A 22364-nucleotide genomic window follows, 5' to 3' on the forward strand; every position below is an offset into this window, starting at 1 on the left:
AAATAGAAAAATAAAGAAATAAAGAAGATAGTATTCAACATTGACAGTATAAAGAGGCCGATATCGCTATTGTAGCGATCCACGTGTCTCAATCGTTGCCCCACTGAAGCAGCTCCTGTCTAAACTACACATCCCAGCCTTCATTGCGAGGAAAAATAGAACGCTTTTGACGTTATTCTGACGCACTGCATTACGTTTCAGTTGTGGGTAATGTAGTTAATAGACAAGCCACATCATGGTTTTGAGTATTTGGTAATAATAGTACAAAAAAACTACAAATCCCATACACCTACAGGCATATTGCGGAACGGTAGCTGTCTGTGTTGAGGCAGTCACGTGTAAAATAGTGTTCTTTTAGTCTTATTTCTTTCGTTCTTGACTGTAGGGAGAAGAGGTCTTGTCTTGTCTGTGCATTTTCCTCATCGTCAGGTGTTTGCTTCATGTTGTGAGCTATCCTTTCATTTTAAATTCACCATTTCACCGAAGAATGAGTGATAACGATGATATCGAAGTCGATAGTGACGTGAGTAAATGTATATATTTCGTTACTTTGCTATAGCTTGTTGACTCGGTAACGAGCCATTTAAAAAAGCCTAGTATTGATGAACCCGTGGCTGCTAGCTAGTTGCTAACTACCCGTCTAGTACAGTAACTGGTAGCGAACTAACGTTAATCCACAAACACATCAACAGCTCATAAAAGGTTAGCTAGCTCAGCTAGTAGCAAGCACTAGCAGTGCTGACTCACAAATGGATTATGTTCACTTACCAGCGAGCTACAGATATTCTTTGCATTAGGTTTGCTGCAATTATATGAGGGGGGGGGGGGGGGTTATAATTGATTGCTAACTAAGTTAGCTAGTTAGCTAGATCAAGCTACATGGAATTGTGGCCTACAATCGTACTTTTCTGTTCTGTTTCTTTTTACAGGAAGACTCACCGAGATATCACAATGTGGTGCGTAATGTTAAATATATCCAAATGTATTGGAATTCTATCAAATGTATTGAAATGATGCCGTGATCATATCAAAATATTTTAATATATGTATATATATATATGTGTGTTCCTCCTGCTAGCTAACGTTAGATGATACACATTCCCGGTAAACTTAGCAAGTGATGGTGGGAATGGATACTGTGTCGGAATAAAAGGGTGTCCTGCATTTTTAGTGAGTGAGAATAAATCAACCAACCATGTTAACTAGCATGCAAACCTAGCCACATACCCCCCCCCCCCCCCTCTCCCGAATATACCATTACACACTACACACACGGAGGATGTAACTAGTAGCCAGAATGCAAGGAGGTAGCTGAAAACTGGGGGGTTTGGACAGGAGTTGGCAATTTGTCCTGTGGCAACTATGATTTTGCTTTTACATAATGCCTGGGATATATCCATCAAGCTGATGTTTTTGCTTTCACACATATCATCTTATCCATATATTGAAGTGTATGTTCATCCCACATGCGGCTAAAGGGGAGACACGGAATTTATGCTATATTTAGAATAAATCCAATCCTGAAAAACAAGGCAGCAAGCCGAAGCATAGGTACAAAAAATACTAACCAGCTTCTCCTAGGCTGTTCACGACCAGATGCGCTTTTGCCAAATTACACTTCTAGGTCATCTGTTTAATCATGAAGTGGCAATTAAATCGCCAATGTGATACTTTTGAAATGGTAATTTACTATATATAGCTGGCTAGTGACAACGGTGTCCGTTTAGTTAATAAATGACTGCATCGTCAAGTAAGGAAAGGAGAAGTCACGGAGCCACTGTTTTGTTTTTAGGGGATTCAGAGTGAAAATTATATCAAATTGTATTTATTTGTCACGGTCTACACCTGTCGTTTAAGAAGCACAACAGTGAAATGCTTACTTACAGGGCCGGTCCTAACAATGCAGAGTTAAAGATAAAACAAGAAGTATAAATAGTGACACAAGGATTAAAGAGTGTGTAACAATAACATGGCTATATACAGGGAGTACCAGTACCAAGTCAATGTACTATGTAATTGAGGTAGCTATGTACATATAAGTAGGGTTAAAGTGATTAGGCAACGGGATAGATAATAGACAGTAGCAGCAGAGTTTGTGGTGAGTGTGTATGGCGTCAGTATGGGTGTTGGTGTCGGTGCAAGAGTTTCGCTAAATAGTTAATCAAATGTTTACACAATCTTGTTTAGCAGTCTTATGGCTTGGGGGTAGAAGCTGTTTTAGGGTCCTGTTGGTTCCAGACATTGTACTTGTACAGCTTGATGTGCAGTAGCAGACAGAACAGTCTGGCTTGGGTGGCTAGAGTCTTTGACCATTTTTTGGGGCCTTCCTCTGACACCACCAGGTATAGAGGACCTGGATGGCAGGGAGCTCGGTCCCAGTGATGTACTGGGCCGTACTCACTACTAAGGTTGCACATTTTGGGGAATATTCAGAGATGGAAATTATCCATGGGAATTAATGGAAATGTATGGGGGAATATATGAGAATATATGGGAATTAATGGGAATATATGAATATTTATGGGAATGAATGAGAATATATGGGAATTAATGAGAATATATGGGAATTAACAAAGATATGCACATTAATATTAATACAATTTTAAATGTAATTGGATTTTTGCTTTGGATATATTTACCATATCATATGGAGACATAAACATAAACCTTTAACCTCATAAGTAGATATAATTACAAATGGTTAAATCCTTCATATATATATATATGTGTGTGTGTGTGTGTGTGTGTGTGTGTGTGTGTGTGTGTATGTGTATATATATATATATATATATATATATAGATATATATAGATAGATATAGATATATAGAGATATAGATAGTTACAAATTGAACTTTTAATTAAATGAGTTGACTCTTCACATAATTTCACTGAAAAACAAAAGAAAGGGAATATTGAATGATCCATCACATCTGTAAAATGATAGTCTAGAAACTAAAGCTCAGGCTTCCATGTCTTCTCCATGGACCTCCTCAATGACCACCTTTTGAACATCAGACTCTGAGGCTTCCTCTTCACTGTCACTTTCCAACCTTGTTGAGGATGACTCGTTGTCAGGCTCAAAAAGCCTCAAATTTGTCCGAATGGCCACCAATTTTTAAACCCTTGTATTGGTCAGCCTGTTGCGTGCTTTGATGTGTGTGTTCTCAAACAAGGACCAGTTGCGCTCTGAGATGGCTGATGTTGGTGGGATTTGGAGGATGAGGGAGGCAACAGGGGAAAGAGCCTCAGATCCACAAAGTTCCTTCCACCAGGTGGCTGATGAGATATGTTGGCACGACTGGCATATTGCATCTCCATCCCAAAGCTCTTGCTTGGAAGTGTACTTCGCCAGACTGCCAAGAACCTTGCCCTCATCCAGGCCAAGGTGGTGAGACACGGTAGTGAGACACGGTAGTGATGACACCATAGGCCTTGTTGATCTCTGCACCAGACAGGATGCTCTTACCCCTTTTTCTCCCCAATTTCGTGGTATCTAATTGTTGTCGTAGCTACTATCTTGTCTCATTGCTACAACTCCCTTACGGGGTCGGGAGAGACGAAGGCTGAATGTCATGCGTCCTCCGATACACAACCCAACCAGCCGTACTGCTTCTTAACACAGCGCACATCCAACCCGGAAGCCAGCCGCACCAATGTGTCGGAGGCTACACCGTGCACCTGGCAACCTTGGCTAGCGCGCACTGCGCCCGGCCCGCCACAGGAGTCGCTGGTGCGCGATGAGACAAGGAGATCCCTACCGACCAATCCCTCCCTAACCCGGACGACGCTAGGCCAATTGTGCGTCGCCCCACGGACCTCCCGGTCGCGGCCGGTTATGACAGAGCCTGGGCGCGAACCCAGGGACTCTGATGGCACAGCTGGCGCTGCAGTACAGCGCCCTTAACCACTGCGCCACCCGAGAGGCCTTGCCAGCATACTTAAGGTCCAACATGTACGCTGCGGGGTGTACGGGCTTCAGGCAGAGGTTTTCACGCTTTTTGATGTATTTCAGAACTGCTGTTCCCTCTGCTTGGAGCAACAGTGAAGTGGGCAGGGCAGTACGGATTTCTTCTCTTATATCTGCAAGCAGAGTCTGAACATCAGACAGGATGGCATTGTCTCCCTCAATCTGTCCAATGGCTACTGCTATAGGTTTCAGGCTGCTCTTGTAGAATACTGGTTGAGGGGTGGAGATGATGTAGTTAACTATTCCTTGCCCACGAACATTCAACCACCCATCAGAGATGATTGCAATACAGTCTGCTTTCTCTGATTTGCTCGACCTTCACTTGAACTCTGTTGAACTCTGCATCCAGCAAATGAGTAGTTAAAGCATGTCTGGCTGGAGGGGTGCATGCTGGGCGAAGAACATTCAGAAATCTCTTCCAACACACATTGCCTGTGAGCATCAGAGGTGAACCAGTTGCATACACGGCTCGAGCAAGACATTCATCAGCATTTCTCTGACTACGTTCCTCCATTGAGTCAAAAAACCTGATTCCAGGAGGACCATGAGCTGTTGCTATCAATAAGGTGTCTGATTCATCATTTTCACCTCGACTAGAAGTAGAGGGACTATTGTCAGAGGTTGCGCTGTTGTGAGCGCTGAGGGAACTTTATGCACTTGGCCAGATGATTCTGCATCTATGTTGCGTTCTTCACATATGATTTGGCACAGTGTTTGTAAATGTACACCGCTTTTTCTTCTACATTAGCTGCAGTGAAATGTCTCCACACATCAGAGTTCCTGTGGCAATTTCCTGTAAAGATTAGAAAAAAATAAGTTAATTCCCAAATACAATGTACACATAAATAGTTAATCAGTTAGATTAAACAACTCCTTTGTAAGATAAATGTTTTAAAAAGAAACGTGTATGGAAACAGGTGAATTAACACTCCTCAGTTAGCAGGCTCAAGCAAGCTAAAACCCACATGGTAGCAAAAAGTAACTAGTAGAAATTAACAAGTTAGAAATTATTTAAACTAGAGGTCGACCGATTATGATTTTTCAATGCCGATACCGATTATTGGAGGACCAAAAAAGCCGATACCGATTAATCGGCCTATTATTATTTTATTTTTTTCTAATAATGACAATTAATTAATATAATACATCAATAAAATCAATTTAGCCTCAAGTAAATAATGACACGTTCAATTTGGTTTAAATAATGCAAAAACAACGTGTTGGAGCTCAGAAGCTGAGTCAGATACTTAGATACTTGTATGCTCAGTCAGATTATATGCAACGCAGGACACGCTAGATAATATCTAGTAATATCATCAACCATGTGTAGTTAACTAGTGATTATGATTTATTGTTTTTTATAGGGTAAGTTTAATGCTAGCTAGCAACTTACCTTGGCTTACTGCATTCGCGTAACAGGCAGTCTCCTTGTGGAGTGCAACGAGAGAGAGGCAGGTCGTTATTGCGTTGGACTAGTTAACTGTAAGGTTGCAAGATTGAATCCCCCGAGCTGACAAGGTGAAAATCTGTTCTGCCCCTGAACAAGGCAGTTAATCCACCGTTCCTAGGCCGTCATTGAAAATAAGAATGTGTTCTTATCTTTATTTAACTAGGAAAGTCAGTTGTAAAAAAATTGACGCCCAAAAATACAGATTTCCGATTGTTATGAAAACTTGAAATCGGCTCTAATTAATCGCCCATTCTGATTAATCGGTCAACCTCTAATTTAAACGCACTTTGCTGAAAGGCTACTATTTACTAGTTAACAAAAAATGACAAAATATATTACATTTTATACAATGTACATATGTCACGTAAAATATGTTCACCCCACCCAGTATTGTAATCAACTTACCAGAGAGCATGTAGTCCTTGGCTCAGACTGTATGGTAGTGTGGACTCAATGGCATCTCGTTAGTGTGTAAGATCTTGAGAATCAGCTGTACATGTGATGGAAGAAATGCACTGCCCCATGTGATGGAAGAAATGCACTGCCCCATGTGATGGAAGAATGCACTGCCCCATGTGATGGAAGAAATGCACTGCCCCATGTGATGGAAGAATGCACTGCCCCATGTGATGGAAGAAATGCACTGCCCCATGTGATGGAAGAATGCACTGCCCCATGTGATGGAAGAAATGCACTGCCCCATGTGATGGAAGAATGCACTGCCCCATGTGATGGAAGAATGCACTGCCCCATGTGATGGAAGAATGCACTGCCCCATGTGATGGAAGAATGCACTGTGCATGCAGAGGGTTGCAATTCCATTGAATTGGGGATAGTTTAACCAAAATATGCCACAAGACCGAGAATTGCCTTGTATTTATCCCACAAAGGTTCACTGTTATAAGCTAACATTTTGGATGAATTTAAGCAACATTCCAAGGCTTACTCACCACCCTATATATAGATTTTTTTACGTGTTTATTTAAACCACTGTAAATCCACTCCACGGTGGCCAATCGATTTAAAGCTTGTCATCGTCATCATGGACGTCCCTAAGATGATCTGCGATAGTCTTCTCCTCATGAACCATACGCCGGATTCACTCCAGATTTTTGTATTTAAACACCTTACATCAGTCTTCAATGGTCGCACTGTACCTATAGATGCATGTTAGCACATATGCTAACGCTAAAAATAATGTTAAAAAAAATCTTATGTGAAATTGACTGCAGATTTGCTATATAGCCTCTAATAAATATAATAATGATTAGCTGCTTTGTTCAAAGTAACACTGAAAATATTTCACTCATTAGTCAAATTGACCTCTAAATTGGTATGCTATATGAACTCAATGTTAATGACTTTAGACTTCAAGTATAATTACCAGCTGCATTCAAAGATGACCAACTTCCAGCATTAAACTTCACTTGCGTCATCCTTGTGGTATTGAGAGAGAGAAACATGGTAATGCTGTCACTGATTGAACATACAGGAAAGATAGTGCTTGTTTTGTTACCAACTGATCTTGTCCTTTCATCTTCTGAACCCCATTCATTGCTGCTCGCAGCTATATTCTTGTCTGCGTGTTTCAGCTAGCTAGTGATTAGTGCCACGTTTACTGGACAGGTCACAGTGTACTTACTGGGCTGCTGGCAGGCTGAATGAATGACGCGGCCACGTTGCCTACCGGCGAAGAAAACGCGCATGCTGGTGGCAGGACATGCAGTACTTTTGCATACCAGCACATCGTGTTTTTCCCCCTGTCAGCTAGGCCAGTCTTTATCAAACTGATTCGCATCGACTTAACATTTAGCTGCAGAATGTTCTCGATACACAGTGAACACTAATCATCTAGGCAGGGCTTTTATGTCGTATTTTTCAAACTCCACAAATAGTACAACTTACAATATGATATTCAAAAAAACAATTATGTATCATGGTTGACCATTTGGATGAGGATTGGACTATGAGAACAATTAGACTGTTTTTGCACATCTCACTTTTCATGTAACCTACAAAATAATCTTTGTTGTCGACGGTTCCAATCGATTTCCTCATGTAAATCTGTTTTTAATGCGTCTCAAACGTGAGATGTGATGTGACCCATATCTGAGACATATCTTTTTAGTTTTTACATAGTTAACCCAGACATACTGGCTCCTGTAAGACAATAGCTTCCACTGGGACCCACCTAGTCAGTCCCCGAGGAACATTGTTATAAAGTGGAACACACACTGATAGGGATGAGACCTCTCGATAACAGGACATAGTGTACGGACACTGTGTGTGTGTATCAGCACCAGAAGTATCTAGCTGTTTAGTGACACGTTATTCTGAGTGTCAGAATGACCATGTTGGAAGTGCAGTCAGTGACCTGCTGTCTCTCAATGCAACACAGTTCTGAAGACTTTCAGCACAATGCAGGGTGCCACTGGTTTAGTTGGAGAACAGTTACTCTGCTATACTACTGTACTCTAGTCTACTTCACTATTCATTTGTCCCCCATGGCACCCTGTTCCCTGTATAGTGCACTACTTTTGGCTGGAGTCCTATGGGCCCTCGTCAAAAGTAGTGCACTACAAAGGAAAGTGTGCGCAATTTGGGATTCAAACACTTACTCCACTCAGCAACAATTTGGAGGTTTTCTTCCGTTTTTGTAATTGGTCGCTGAACGACCTATGGGAACCTCCTTCCCCTTTCACGCCATGTGATTTGAGATGCTTAATATCAAAGATGTTTATAGTCACGCCACACCCTTACTGTACCCATGTGACCTGTCACTATAAAAAGGCGATGTGGCGTTGTATTTTCTTCACTCTCACGTTTTTGTTTTTTTACATTATGAGATTGCTATTAATCCCTTTTTGGATTACTTTCTTACGGAATTGCGATTCTTCAACGACTCAAATCGGTGCAGTTAGTAGTTGATTTTTGGTGCTGTTAGTAGTTGATTTTTGGTGCTGTTAGTAGTTGATTTTTGGTGCTGTTAGTAGTTGATTTTTGGTGCTGTTAGTAGTTGATTTTTGGTGCTGTTAGTAGTTGATTTTTGGTGCTGTTAGTAGTTGATTTTTGGTGCTGTTAGTAGTTGATTTTTTTTGGTGCTGTTAGTAGTTGATTTTTTTGGTGCTGTTAGTAGTTGATTTTTTTTAATCAAATCCACTCACGTTATTGAGCCTGACCATATTAGCTAACTTTATTTTTGTTTGTTTTTTTTGTTGGGCATTTCCAGCCCTTTGATCCAGCGTTACCACTCTCTCGCTTGTAGTTCAGCTGTGATCACGGAGCTCAGCGACGCTGTAGTCTTCCGGGTCCTCGCTTGTAGTTCAGCTGTGATCACGGAGCTCAGCGACGCTGTAGTCTTCCGGGTCCTCGCTTGTAGTTCAGCTGTGATCACGGAGCTCAGCGACGCTGTAGTCTTCCGGGTCCTCGCTTGTAGTTCAGCTGTGATCACGGAGCTCAGCGACGCTGTAGTCTTCCGGGTCCTCGCTTGTAGTTCAGCTGTGATCACGGAGCTCAGCGACGCTGTAGTCTTCCGGGTCCTCGCTTGTAGTTCAGCTGTGATCACGGAGCTCAGCGACGCTGTAGTCTTCCGGGTCCTCGCTTGTAGTTCAGCTGTGATCACAGAGCTCAGCGACGCTGTAGTCTTCCGGGTCCTCGCTTGACCGAGTCCACCAACGCCGAGACTTGACAGTTCATGCTTGATTGTGCCGTTCAGATGACTTCATGTCGGCGGGAGTTCGAGCCCGGATCTTGATACATATTTAAGCGGGAGTCTCGACCCCGAAGCACGACGGTTGGAGTAACTTTCTCTCGACGCATCCGATACCAAAGGGCAATCGACGCATACACCGAGACACACCGAAACAAAAAGCTACCGTTGTCTTCGAGCACAGCCCTTTCCCTCCTTGGTAAATTGATACTCTGGCTACCTGAATTGCATCTTCTTCGTAAACCCTGTATTTCTAGTTGGAATGTGTTCAGGAAGTTGTGTCGACCGTGCAGAATCGCTATCGTCTCTGCCCAATTCCTGCTATTTTGACTTCCTCCAGGAGCTTATGGCTGCATGGAATACCTCAAGCTACATTGAAAGTATGTGGCAGATTGTGGCTGCATAACCAGGGACACGCCCTCCAGTATCATAGTTCATGAAAGGTGCCAGCAGGCTACGGCTCCCTTAAAACTCCTTCCGTACCTTCACGGGAGTTAGATGTTGTTCTATGATCACTGATAAGCCCACCATTTTTGAGGCCCTGTCTTCACTTAAACTATTTGAGCTCTGTCAATACAAAGTCTGTTTTGAAGAATTTACATTCCATCCTTCATGCCTCAGTTTAGCCGAAGATGGATCTAAGGCATTGCTTCGGCCGTATCCAACCTTCTTACCCGAGGTGCTTTCGTCATCACACGCTAACCAGCCCTTAATCGTAGCGGTATTTCGTCTGCCTCATCGCTCATCGTTGCGTACACTTTGCCGTGTTCGACGTCATGGCAACACACACAACCAGAGGGGTCTTCCTGGACTCGGTGTTGCTGAAATTTGGACCTCGTTGATACTTACTTATCAACTGCCAGTGCAACTGGCACACATAGTACAAGTCAAAAGTTGGACACCTTCTCAAGGGTTTTTCTTTGTTTATACTATTTTCTGCATTCTAGAATAATAGTGAAGACATCAAAACTATGAAATAACAAACATGGAATCAAAATATATTTTAGATTCTTCAAAGTTTTGCCTTTGCCTTGACGACAGCTTTGCACACTCTTGGCATTCTCTCAACCAGCTTCATGAAGTAGTTATCTGGAATGCATTTCAATTAACAGGATTGCCTTGTTAAGTTGCTTTGTGGAATTTCTTTCCTTAATGCGTTTGAGACAATCAGCTGTGTTGTGACAAGGTAGGGGTGGTATACAGAAGATTTGGTAAAATACCAAATCCATATTAAGACCCAGAGTTACCTCAGCTGCAGAGGATAAATTCATTGAACTGCACATCAGAAATTGCAGCCCAAGTAAATGCTTCAAGAGTTCAAGTAGAAGACACATCTCAACATCAACTGTTCAGAGGAGACTGTGTGAATCAGAACTTCATGGTCTAATTGCTGCAAAGAAACCACTACTAAAGGACACTAATAAGAAGAGACTTGCTTGATTGACACACTGTAGAATTCCATTCATTCCTATGGAGGAATGCTCCTTCTGGGGAGTGCCAATATGACCAGCCTCTCTCTGGCCAATACGCAGCATCAGCAATCCAGGGTTTATATACAGTACATAATTGGTTATCAGTCAGAGTCTAGGACCTTTTGGGAGCTACTGTTGCTCTGGGCCTAGCCCTAGTCACGTAACATCTTGTAAATATCTAAAGGCTACGAGTGTTTTTTACAGTGGGTGAGAATGTGCATAAAATAAACAATTTAACTTTGAGGCCTGACGGAGCGGGTTTGACGGAACGGGCCTGACGGAGCGGGTTTGACGGGCCTGACGGAGCGGGTTTGACGGAACGGGCCTGACGGGACGGGTTTGACGGAGCGGGTTTGACGGGTTTGACGGAGCGGGTTTGACGGAACGGGCCTGACGGGACGGGCCTGACGGAGCGGGTTTGACGGGCCTGACGGAGCGGGTTTGACGGGCCTGATAGTCACTCAGTGCAGTATATCTATTTGGTTGATGAAGCCTGTCAAACCTCTATTGTTCAGTCTAGTGTGTAGAGAGACATGGACTAACTATGGCTTGTGTCCCAAATGGCACCCTATACCCTATTGGTCCTGGTCAAAAGTAGTGTACTACATGGGGAATAGAGAGGCATTTGGGACACTAGCTATGTGTGTTAGGTAGATGAGGCCCTGGCAGCAGTATGGTGTGGCTGAGGGAGGGCTGTCTCCGTGTTAGGTAGATTAGGCCCTGGCAGCAATATGGTGTGGCTGAGGAAGGGCTGTCTCCGTGTTGGTTAGATGATCCCAACAAGATTTCTGTTGTGTGTGTGTGTTCTATAGAGACTAAAGGTGATCCTCACTAGACGGCAGATCACAGGGATAATTGAGGTTTGTGTTCAGAACAACAGGCTATATATAGCCATACGCCTAAACCACAAAATGTGCCCACTGTTAGGCCGTAAACAAACATTTTATGAAATGTTCCGTAACAAATACAATAGGCCTTTACAATACATAACAAAAACAGATAATCTGAAGACACATTTCACTGTATAAGAACACACCAGCATCAGTAAATTCATCTATACAGAGTCATCCCCCATGTTACAGTGCCAAATAACACATCCTCAAATTGTTAAATACCAGTCCTAACCCAGAACAGAACTCCTAATAATTTGTAATTTAGTCCTAGTTGTCAGGTGTAGGCGAATTAGAAACTGTAACACTAAAACACGATGCCACCCTTTCACCTCATCTGAATGGGTTTAGTGTCTTTCTCCACCCTGGTGTCAGTTCTAGTCAAACCCTGAAGAACACGGCTGCGCTGGGGTCAGTTCTAGTCAAACCCTGAAGAACACGGCTGCGCTGGGGTCAGTTCTAGTCAAACCCTGAAGAACACGGCTGCGCTGGGGTCAGTTCTAGTCAAACCCTGAAGAACACGGCTGCGCTGGGGTCAGTTCTAGTCAACCCTGAAGAACACAGCTGCGCTGGGGTCAGTTCTAGGCAACCCTGAAGAACACAGCTGCGCTGGGGTCAGTTCTAGGCAACCCTGAAGAACACAGCTGCGCTGGGGTCAGTTCTAGTCAACCCTGAAGAACACAGCTGCGCTGGGGTCAGTTCTAGTCACTCGTGGGGTGGGGTGGTGCCAGTGTTACTATACCAATTTGTAGAAATAAACAAAACCATAGAAATGAATGTAGAATATAATCATAAATTAATATTCTAGATCTATGGTGGCAGTCAGTTTCCTCCGTGAACAACTCCTTAGCTGCCTCGCCAACTCACTGCCTGCCCAGTCTTGGACGGGCCACACACACACACACAACTCTGAACTGGTGCTGGTAGGGATTCATGGGGACGGTTTGTCGCTGAAGCTTGGTGGGGACGGTTTGTCGCTGAAGCTTGGTGGGGACGGTTTGTCGCTGATGCTTGGCGGGGACGGTTTGTTGCTGAAGCTTGGTGGGGATAGTTTGTCGCTGAACTAGAGGTCGACCGATTTGTTTTTGTTTTTTTCAACGCTGATAGCGATTTTATTGGAGGACCCCAAAAAAAGCTGATACTGATTTAATAGGCTGAATTTGATGTATTTATTTATTTTTTGTATTTTTATTAATAAATTTTTTTAATGTATGTGTAATAATGGCAATTACAACAATACTGAATTAACACTTATTTTAACTTAATATAATACATCAATAAAATCAATTTAGTCTAAAAGAAATAATGAAACCTGTTCAATTTGGTTTAAATAATGCAAAAACAAAGAGGAAAGTAAAAGTGCAATATGTGCCATGTAAGAAAGCTAACGTTTCAGTTCCTTGCTCAGAACATGAGAATATGAAAGCTGGTGTTTCCTTTTAACATGAGTCTTAAATATTCCCAGGTAAGAAGTTTTAGGTTGTACTTATTATAGGACTATTTCTCTCTATACCATTTGTATTTCATATACCTTTGACTATTGGATGTTCTTATAGGCACTATAGTATTGCCAGCCTAATCTCGGGAGTTGATAGGCTTGAAGTCATAAACAGCACAATGCTTGAAGCACAGCAAAGAGCTGCTGGCAAATGCAGGAGTGCTGTTTGAATGAATGCTTACGAGCCTGCTGCTGCCTACCACCGCTCAGTCAGACTGCTCTATCAAATATCAAATCATAGACTTAATTATAATATAATAAAAACACAGAAATACGGGCCTTAGGGCATTAATATGGTCAAATCCGGAAACTATCATTTCGAAAACAAGACGTTTATTCTTTCAGTGAAATACGGAACCGTTCCGTATTTTATCTAACGGGTGGCATCCATAAGTCTAAATATTCCTGTTACATTGCACAACCTTCAATGTTATGTCATAATTACGTACAATTGTGGCAAATTAATTAAGGTTTTTGTTAGGAAGTTAGCACAGTTAGCAACGAGCCAGGCGGCCCAAACTGCTGCATATACCCTGACTCTGCTTGCACAGAACGCAAGAGAAGAGACACAATTCCCCTAATTAAAATAAATTCATGTTAGCAGGCAATATTAACTAAATATGCAGGTTTAAAAATATATACTTGTGTATTGATTTTAAAGGCGTTGATGTTTATGGTTAGGTACACGTTGGTGCAACGACAGTGCTTTTTTTCGCGAATGCGTTTGTTTACTTCGCCAAACGGGTGATGATTAGGCTGTGATTTATCATTGAATCAACAGGCACCGCATCGATGATATGCAACGCAGGACAAGCTAGATAACGACACATGGTTGATGATATTACTAGTTTAACTAGTGATTATGATAAGATTGCTTGTTTTTTATAAGATAAGTTTAATGCTAGCTAGCACCTTACCTTGGCTCCTTGCTGCACTCGCATAACAGGTAGTCAGCCCTGCCATGCAGTCTCCTCGTGGAGTGCAATGTAGTTGGCCATAATCGGTGTCCAAAAATGTCGATTACCAATTTGTTATGAAAACCTGTAATCGGCTGTCGACCTCTAGTCCTAACCTCCCTGGACCCCCCCCCCCCTGTGACTTTCTCTCATTGCAGGCAGACAAACGAGCACACCACAATGCACTGGAGCGCAAGCGCAGGGATCACATCAAAGACAGCTTTCACAGCCTGCGGGACTCGGTGCCCGCCTTGCAAGGGGAAAAGGTTGGTAGAGAGGTAAAAACCCAACGCTTTTAGGGAGAGGGGATCCTTTTGGGGAGGGAAGGATTGTTTTTGTTGTGTTCGTTCAGAGCAATGTATTTAGAGTTGGGACACCTTTTTTTTTTTAAATAGAATTTGGAGTGTTGTAATTCTAGACATTCCGTTACGTAGCATTGTTGAAATATTCCTCATGTAACGTTAATGGGGTTCTAACATGGCTGCCATAGAATGTTGTAGTGTCATGTAAAATGCATCATAATTCTCCTTCTGAACATTCTATCCCTCATGTAATGCATTGTCTTACATCAGGTGGCGTCAGTCCTACGCGACGCTCGTCCCTCAACAGGGACCAGTGCAGGCGGAATCGTCGCGCTGTCTGACGTAAGACTGCCGTGGAATGTTGATGGGGTGTTAACATGGCTGTCATTATTTTTCTAGTGTCATGTAAATCATCATAATGCAGAAACCTCAATGTCCCCACTCTCTAAATGCATGGCTCTCTGTGTGTCACGGACTTATCATTCTGAGGATTGTTCAAATGCAATATGGGTAAACAAAGTGAATGTAATTGCAATGTGTTATGATATCTTGAATGTTGAGATATGTGGGTTTGTGTTGCTGTAATTAATATTTGTAAATAATGCCACAGAAAACATAGCTACTTCCTTCAGTGTATCCAATAGATAGCTAGTTGTGATGGGAAGGAGAAGAGATGTGTTCTAAACAGACACACAGAGACACAGGCTAGCGGCAGGAAGTTATGACTAAATCTGTTGCTGCTTCCTGTTTTGACATCTCTTGACATTGAGGGCATCGGAGCGTGCCCAACTGCCCAGGCTATGATCAGGCACAGCACCCTGTTAACTTTTCAAACTAAAGAACCCCGTAGTAGCTGGGTGGGAGGGGTTAGTCGGGGTATTGCAGTAGCTGGGTGGGAGGGGTTAGTCGGGGTATTACAGTAGCTGGGTGGGAGGGGTTAGTCGGTGATGTCACTGCAACCCTTGCCTCATGTCAAATGAGTGTTTCCTTTGTTTCCAACAGCAATCTATCAAACAGGCGTCCCGAGCTCAGATCCTAGACAAAGCCACGGACTATATCCAGTACATGAGGAGGAAAAACCACACCCACCAGCAGGACATCGACGACCTGAAGAGGCAGAACGCACTGCTGGAGCAGCAAGGTGAGTATGATGGAGAATCTACTGTACCATCTACCTGTAGTAGGATGGAGAATCTACCGTACCTACGGACCATCTCTTCCTGTAGTATGATGGAGAACCTACCGTACCTACGGACCATCTCTTCCTGTAGTATGATGGAGAATCTACCGTACCTACGGATAATCTCTCCCTGTAGTATGACGGAGAACCTACCGTACCTACGGACCATCTCTCCCTGTAGTATGATGGAGAATCTACCGTACCTACGGACCATCTCTTCCTGTAGTATGATGGAGAATCTACCGTACCTACGGATCATCTCTCCCTGTAGTATGATGGAGAATCTACCGTACCTACGGACCATCTCTTCCTGTAGTATGATGGAGAATCTACTGTACCTACGGACCATCTCTCCCTGTAGCTTGTGTGTTTGTCTGCTTGTCTGCTTATGGGCCAAATGTTGACCTCTTCATTTCCCCCACCCCTTTCTGTATTCCCCCCTCCCTCGCTCTCTCTTCTCCATCCTCTTTCCTTTCTTTCTCCATCCCTCTTTCCTCCCTCTCCTCCTCTCTCTTTCCTCCTCCTCTCTCTTTCCTCCTCCTCTCTTTCCTCCTCCTCTCTCTTTCCTCCTCCTCTCTCTTTCCTCCTCCTCCTCTCTCTCTCCTCCTCCTCTCTCTTTCCTCCTCCTCTCTCTCCTCCTCCTCTCTCTTTTCTCCTCTCTCTCTTTCCTCCTCTCTCTCTCCTCCTCTCTTTCCTCCTCCTCTCTCTTTCCTCCTCCTCTCTCTCTCCTCCTCCTCTCTCTCCTCTTCCTCTCTCTCTCCTCTTCCTCTCTCTCCTCCTCCTCTCTCTCCTCCTCCTCTCTCTCCTCCTCCTCTCTCTTTCCTCCTCCTCTCTCTTTCCTCCTCTCTCTCTTTCCTCCTCCTCTCTCTTTTCTCCTCCTCTCTCTTTTCTCCTCCTCTCTCTTTCCTCCTCCTCTCTCTTTCCTCCTCTCTCTCTCCCCCCCTCGCGCTCTCTCTCTCCCCCCCTCGCGCTCTCTCTCTCCCCCCTCGCGCTCTCTCTCTCCCCCCTCGCGCTCTCTCTCTCCCCCCTCGCGCTCTCTCTCTCCCCCCCTCGCGCTCTCTCTCTCCCCCCCTCGCGCTCTCTCTCTCCCCCCCTCGCTCTCTCTCTCTCCCCCCCTCGCTCTCTCTCTCCCCCCCCTCGCTCTCTCTCTCCCCCCCTCGCTCTCTCTCTCCCCCCCTCGCTCTCTCTCTCCCCCCCTCGCTCTCTCTCTCCCCCCCTCGCTCTCTCTCTCCCCCCCTCGCTCTCTCTCTCCCCCCCTCGCTCTCTCTCTCCCCCCCTCGCTCTCTCTCTCCCCCCCTCGCTCTCTCTCTCCCCCCCTCGCTCTCTCTCTCTCCCCCCCTCGCTCTCTCTCTCCCCCCCTCGCTCTCTCTCTCCCCCCCTCGCTCTCTCTCTCCCCCCCTCGCTCTCTCTCTCCCCCCCCCTCGCTCTCTCTCTCCCCCCCTCGCTCTCTCTCTCCCCCCCTCGCTCTCTCTCTCCCCCCCCTCGCTCTCTCTCTCCCCCCCCTCGCTCTCTCTCTCCCCCCCCTCGCTCTCTCTCTCCCCCCCTCGCTCTCTCTCTCCCCCCCCTCGCTCTCTCTCCCCCCCCTCGCTCTCTCTCTCCCCCCCCTCGCTCTCTCTCCCCCCCCTCGCTCTCTCTCTCCCCCCCTCGCTCTCTCTCTCCCCCCCCCGCTCTCTCTCTCTCCCCCCCTCGCTCTCTCTCTCCCCCCCTCGCTCTCTCTCCCCCCCTCGCTCTCTCTCTCCCCCCCGCTCTCTCTCTCCCCCCCCTCGCTCTCTCTCTCCCCCCCTCGCTCTCTCTCTCCCCCCCTCGCTCTCTCTCTCCCCCCCTCGCTCTCTCTCTCCCCCCCTCGCTCTCTCTCTCCCCCCCTCGCTCTCTCTCTCCCCCCCTCGCTCTCTCTCTCCCCCCCCTCGCTCTCTCTCTCCCCCCCTCGCTCTCTCTCTCCCCCCCCTCGCTCTCTCTCTCCCCCCCTCGCTCTCTCTCTCCCCCCCTCGCTCTCTCTCTCCCCCCCTCGCTCTCTCTCTCCCCCCCCCCCTCGCTCTCTCTCTCCCCCCCCTCGCTCTCTCTCTCCCCCCCCTCGCTCTCTCTCTCCCCCCCTCGCTCTCTCTCTCCCCCCCCTCGCTCTCTCTCTCCCCCCCTCGCTCTCTCTCTCCCCCCCCTCGCTCTCTCTCTCCCCCCCCTCGCTCTCTCTCTCCCCCCCCCTCGCTCTCTCTCTCCCCCCCCCCCCTCGCTCTCTCTCTCCCCCCCCCTCGCTCTCTCTCTCCCCCCCTCGCTCTCTCTCTCCCCCCCTCGCTCTCTCTCTCCCCCCCTCGCTCTCTCTCTCCCCCCCTCGCTCTCTCTCTCCCCCCCCCTCGCTCTCTCTCTCCCCCCCCTCGCTCTCTCTCTCCCCCCCCTCGCTCTCTCTCTCCCCCCCCTCGCTCTCTCTCTCCCCCCCCCTCGCTCTCTCTCTCCCCCCCCTCGCTCTCTCTCTCCCCCCCCTCGCTCTCTCTCTCCCCCCCCTCGCTCTCTCTCTCGCTCTCTCGCTCTCCTCGCTCTCTCTCTCTCCCCCCCTCGCTCTCTCTCTCTCCCCCCCCCTCGCTCTCTCTCTCTCCCCCCCTCGCTCTCTCTCTCTCCCCCCCTCGCTCTCTCTCTCTCCCCCCCTCGCTCTCTCTCTCCCCCCCCCCTCGCTCTCTCTCTCCCCCCCCCTCGCTCTCTCTCTCCCCCCCCTCGCTCTCTCTCTCCCCCCCCTCGCTCTCGGTCTCTCTTCTCCATCCTCTTTCTATTGTCTCTCCCTTGCAGTGCGTGCCCTGGAGAAGGTGAAGGGGTCGACGCAGCTCCAGGCCAGCTACAGTTCTTCAGACAGCAGCCTGTACACCAACCCTAAAGGCAGCGCTGTGTCCGCTTTCGACGGAGGCTCTGACTCCAGCTCCGAGTCCGAGCCAGAGGAACCCCCCGCCCCCAGGAAGAAGCTCCGAGTGGAGGCCAGCTAGAGCGACGGGCTAGCCCACAGCGCCACGCCTGGCGTGGAGGGGTACTGCATGCACAGTTACTGGTCCAGTAGTCGGTGCTGCTCCTCTATTTCTCACTACCACCTCCTTCCCTCCCTCCCTCCCTGCATATCGCTGAATGTGCTCTCGCTGGAGAGTGGAGGCGCCATCCGTCCCTGCCGATCTGTCTATCCTAACGTTCTTTCATCACGCCATCCCCTGGGGAGGGAGGGAAGCCAGCTGGGAGGGAGGGAAGCCAGCTGGGAGGAAGAAAAGTAGACTGATTTTAGAATAGGACGTGCAAAGCTTCTGTTTTTTTTTTATTCCCCTGTCGGTTCCTTTCTTCCTTTTCTGTCCTCTCTCTCTCTTTCTGACTTCACAGCTTTGGTATCTCTCAGCAACTATCCAAAACCCCAACATGAGGCAGCTTCACTACCTAAAGGACTCGATGCTTTTGTACCCTCTACTACGTACTCTCTCCTCTCGGCTGAAAACTACGGAGAGGAGAGAGGGAGGCGTACTCCAAGCACTGAGAACACGTAATACTTTTGTTTATTTCATCAATTTATCTTGTTAAGAACCTGTTTAAGAATTTATACACACGCTTAGAAGAGTCGTCCTGTCGGTTGGAGAGGCATACCTTCAAAACATTTGTACTTTTTTTTTTTTTTCACACACACAAAAAAAATTACTTTTGATGTGATAAACAAACCTCAGGCCAACAGGATTGCAGATCTTTTCCATTTTGACACGTTTTAGAAATTAAATATCATCCCCCTTTGTGGAAAATAATTGATGTTATGAAAAAAGATTCCAAAACTTGTATTGTATTTCGTCCTTTAGCTTGAACTATAGTGAATGAATTTAGGTGGCAGAGCAAAAGTTAGGAATCTTGATAATAAAAAATAAAAATAAAAATGGTTATTGATTGGATGTTTTCAAGTTCTCTAAAAAAAAAAAATGTGATGCATTTTGTATTCTCACAAAATCATTGAAAAATACCAATTTGTCACTTGTAGTTTTCCTTCAAAGTATGGAATAGATATGGATTGTCAAAAGGTAGTCCATTTTTTATTTTTTTTTCAATATGAGGAGAAAATTAAGTCAATATGTTGTGAATTACACAGTAAAATCTTAAATGTCGCTGACTCAACTAAAAAAAGAAGCATTTTGCATCTAGGAAATGTGTATATTCCCCCCCCCCCCCCCCCCCCTTTTTTTTTAGGGTATGATTAGCGTATACTAGATAGATCTTTGATTCCATTCCATGGAAATTACAAGTATGTTGTACATACTGCCAAGAATTGTCTTGCAAGTTGAGGCCTACCTTTACTATGAGACTATAAATAAAACTATTTTATCCTTTAAAAAGTGTTTGGTGGTTAATTCTGTATTTTGTTGCATCCCCTCAGTGAAGTGGACAATATATCCCGAGCATTTATGGAGTTTATCTGAAGACCATTTTGTTAAATTTGTGATGACATTTTAGTTGTGTGTTTTAACTACTTGTTGCATTGTTGGCAGAAGATGGATCCAGTTTAATGCATAATTGATATCATTCACCAATACCTATTTTTCTTTGGAGTCAAACAAAATTGCAAATCACAGCTGGCCTGGTACATTGTGTCCTTCCACAACCCATTCGGGATGCACCGTTTCAGTTTTAAATGATTCGATATCTAAGAAAACGGACGACTGTAAGGCTGGGAATGATCACAAGTCAGTCATGACGTGGCTAGCTAGCTAATACGCTAGTGCACATGTCAAACAAGGCCTGCGGGACAAATAGTGGACACAAGGGAGTATAAATGAGTCAACAACTTTATGAAAGTGTAGCCCGATGCGCTCTCATTGGTGAATTCAACATCATTTGCGCTTCTTTCGTGTGTCTCGTTCACAGCGCGCAGCGGAGGGAAAGTGTACAGACACATGACACAGTCCTAGCTAGGCTACGGAAATGTTGCAGTCTGGGTTCGGTTTTTAAAGTTTGACAATGAATAACTAACTACACGTAGGCCAATTACAGCAGCATTTGAATAGTAGCCTAGGCTGGCTACTCCACTACAATACATTTTGAGTGCGGCATTCAACCGCACCGGTGATCCATGCAGTGTAAAACAAATACTTAACATTTTACGTTTAAACGTTACAACATATACATTTTGTTTTCTTCGTTATAAATACTTTTGATTTAGGCTCACAGTATTATACACATCTGCAAGCGTAGCAGAAAAGGATGGACAAATATTTATCTTGTTTTAAAGTTAATGCTATCTACAACATCATATATACACACACACACAGTGGGGCAAAAAAGTATTTAGTCAGCCACCAATTGTGCAAGTTCTCCCACTTAAAAAGATGAGAGGCCTGTAATTTTCATCATAGGTACACTTCAACTATGACAGACAGAATCCAGAAAATCACATTGTAGGATTTTTTTTATTAATTTATTTGCAAATTATGGTGGAAAATAAGTGTTTGGTCACTGTGTGTGTGTGTATATATGATGTTGTACAAACAATCAAGATTTCTGGCTCTCACAGACCTGTAACTTTTTTAAGAGGCTCCTCTGTCCTCCACTCGTTACCTGTATTAATGGCACCTGTTTGAACTTGTTATCAGTATAAAAGACACCTGTCCACAACCTCAAGCAGTCACACTCCAAACTCCACTATGGGCAAGACCAAAGAGCTGTCAAAGGACACCAGAAACAAAATTGTAGACCTGCACCAGGCTGGGAAGACTGAATCTGCAATAGGTAAGCAGCTTGGTTTGAAGAAATCAACTGTGGGAGCAATTATTAGGAAATGGAAGACATACAAGACCACTGATAATCTCCCTCGATCTGGGAGATCTCACCCTGTGGGGTCAAAATGATCACAAGAACGGTGAGCAAAAATCCCAGAACCACACAGTGAATTCACCTAGTGAATGACCTGCAGAGAGCTGGGACCAAAGTAACAAAGCCTACCATCAGTAACACGCTCGCCACCAGGGACTCAAATCCTGCAGTGCCAGACGTGTCCAGACCCGTCTGAAGTTTGCTAGAGAGCATTTGGATGATCCAGAAGAAGATTGGGAGAATGTCATATGGTCAGATGACACCAAAATATAACTTTTCGGTACAAACTCAACTCGTCGTGTTTGGAGGACAAAGAATGCTGAGTTGCATCCAAAGAACACCATACCTACTGTGAAGCATGGGGGTGGAAACATCATGCTTTGGGGCTGTTTTTCTGCAAAGGGACCAGGACGACTGATCCGTGTAAAGGGAAGAATGAATGGGGCCATGTATCGTGAGATTTTGAGTGGAAACCTCCTTCCATCAGCAAGGGCATTGAAGATGACACGTGGCTGGGTATACTTATTTTCCACCATAATTTGCAAATAAATTCATTAAAAATCCTACAATGTGATTTTCTGGATTTTTTTTCTCTCTCATTTTGTCTGTCATAGTTGAAGTGTACCTATGATGAAAATTACAGGCCTCTCTCATCCTTTTAAGTGGGAGAACTTGCACAATTGGTGGCTGACTAAATACTTTATTGCCCCACTGTAATATAAACTGAACGAAAATATAAATGCAACGTGCAACAATTTTACTGAGCCGAAATCAGGCTGTAATGTTTGGGTTTCACATGACTGGACAGAGATGTAGACATGGGAGGGCATAGGCCCACCCTCTAGGGAGCGAGGCCCAGCCAATCGGAAGGAGTTTGTCCCCACAAAAGGGCTTTATTACAGACAGAAATACACCTCCATTTCATCGGATGTCTGGGTGTCTAGTCAGATGATCCCGTAGATGAAGAAGTTGGATGTGGAGGTCCTGGGCTGTCCTGGGTTTCACGTGGTCTGGAGGTTGTGAGGCCGGTTGGATGTACTGACAGATTCTCAAAAATTACATTGGAGGCAGTTTATGATAACTGAACAATAATTTCTCTATTTGGCAACAGCTCTGATGGACATTCCTGCAGTC

At 45.3% G+C, this 22364-nt stretch overlaps 1 protein-coding gene across 6 annotated transcripts; it reads left to right on the forward strand.

The window, feature by feature from the left end:
- The first annotated feature begins 283 nt into the window (after positions 1-283).
- LOC139407400 (protein max-like) lies at positions 284-19756 on the forward strand. Of its 6 annotated transcripts, none has more exons than XM_071151149.1 (6): positions 284-523; positions 930-956; positions 14102-14221; positions 14516-14587; positions 15248-15386; positions 18198-19756. In XM_071151149.1, exons 1-6 carry the CDS (start codon positions 488-490, stop codon positions 18386-18388), a joined length of 585 nt encoding a protein of 194 aa, XP_071007250.1. In that variant the 5' UTR covers positions 284-487; the 3' UTR covers positions 18389-19756. The 6 variants fall into 6 exon arrangements, with proteins under 6 accessions (XP_071007250.1, XP_071007251.1, XP_071007254.1 ...); XM_071151150.1 differs by having other exon boundaries at positions 323-523; positions 14102-14209; XM_071151153.1 differs by lacking the exon at positions 14516-14587 and having other exon boundaries at positions 355-523.
- Positions 19757-22364: the final 2608 nt, after the last annotated feature.

The sequence above is a fragment of the Oncorhynchus clarkii genome, chromosome 4 (genome assembly GCF_045791955.1).
Source record: "Oncorhynchus clarkii lewisi isolate Uvic-CL-2024 chromosome 4, UVic_Ocla_1.0, whole genome shotgun sequence".
NCBI lineage: Eukaryota > Metazoa > Chordata > Actinopteri > Salmoniformes > Salmonidae > Oncorhynchus > Oncorhynchus clarkii.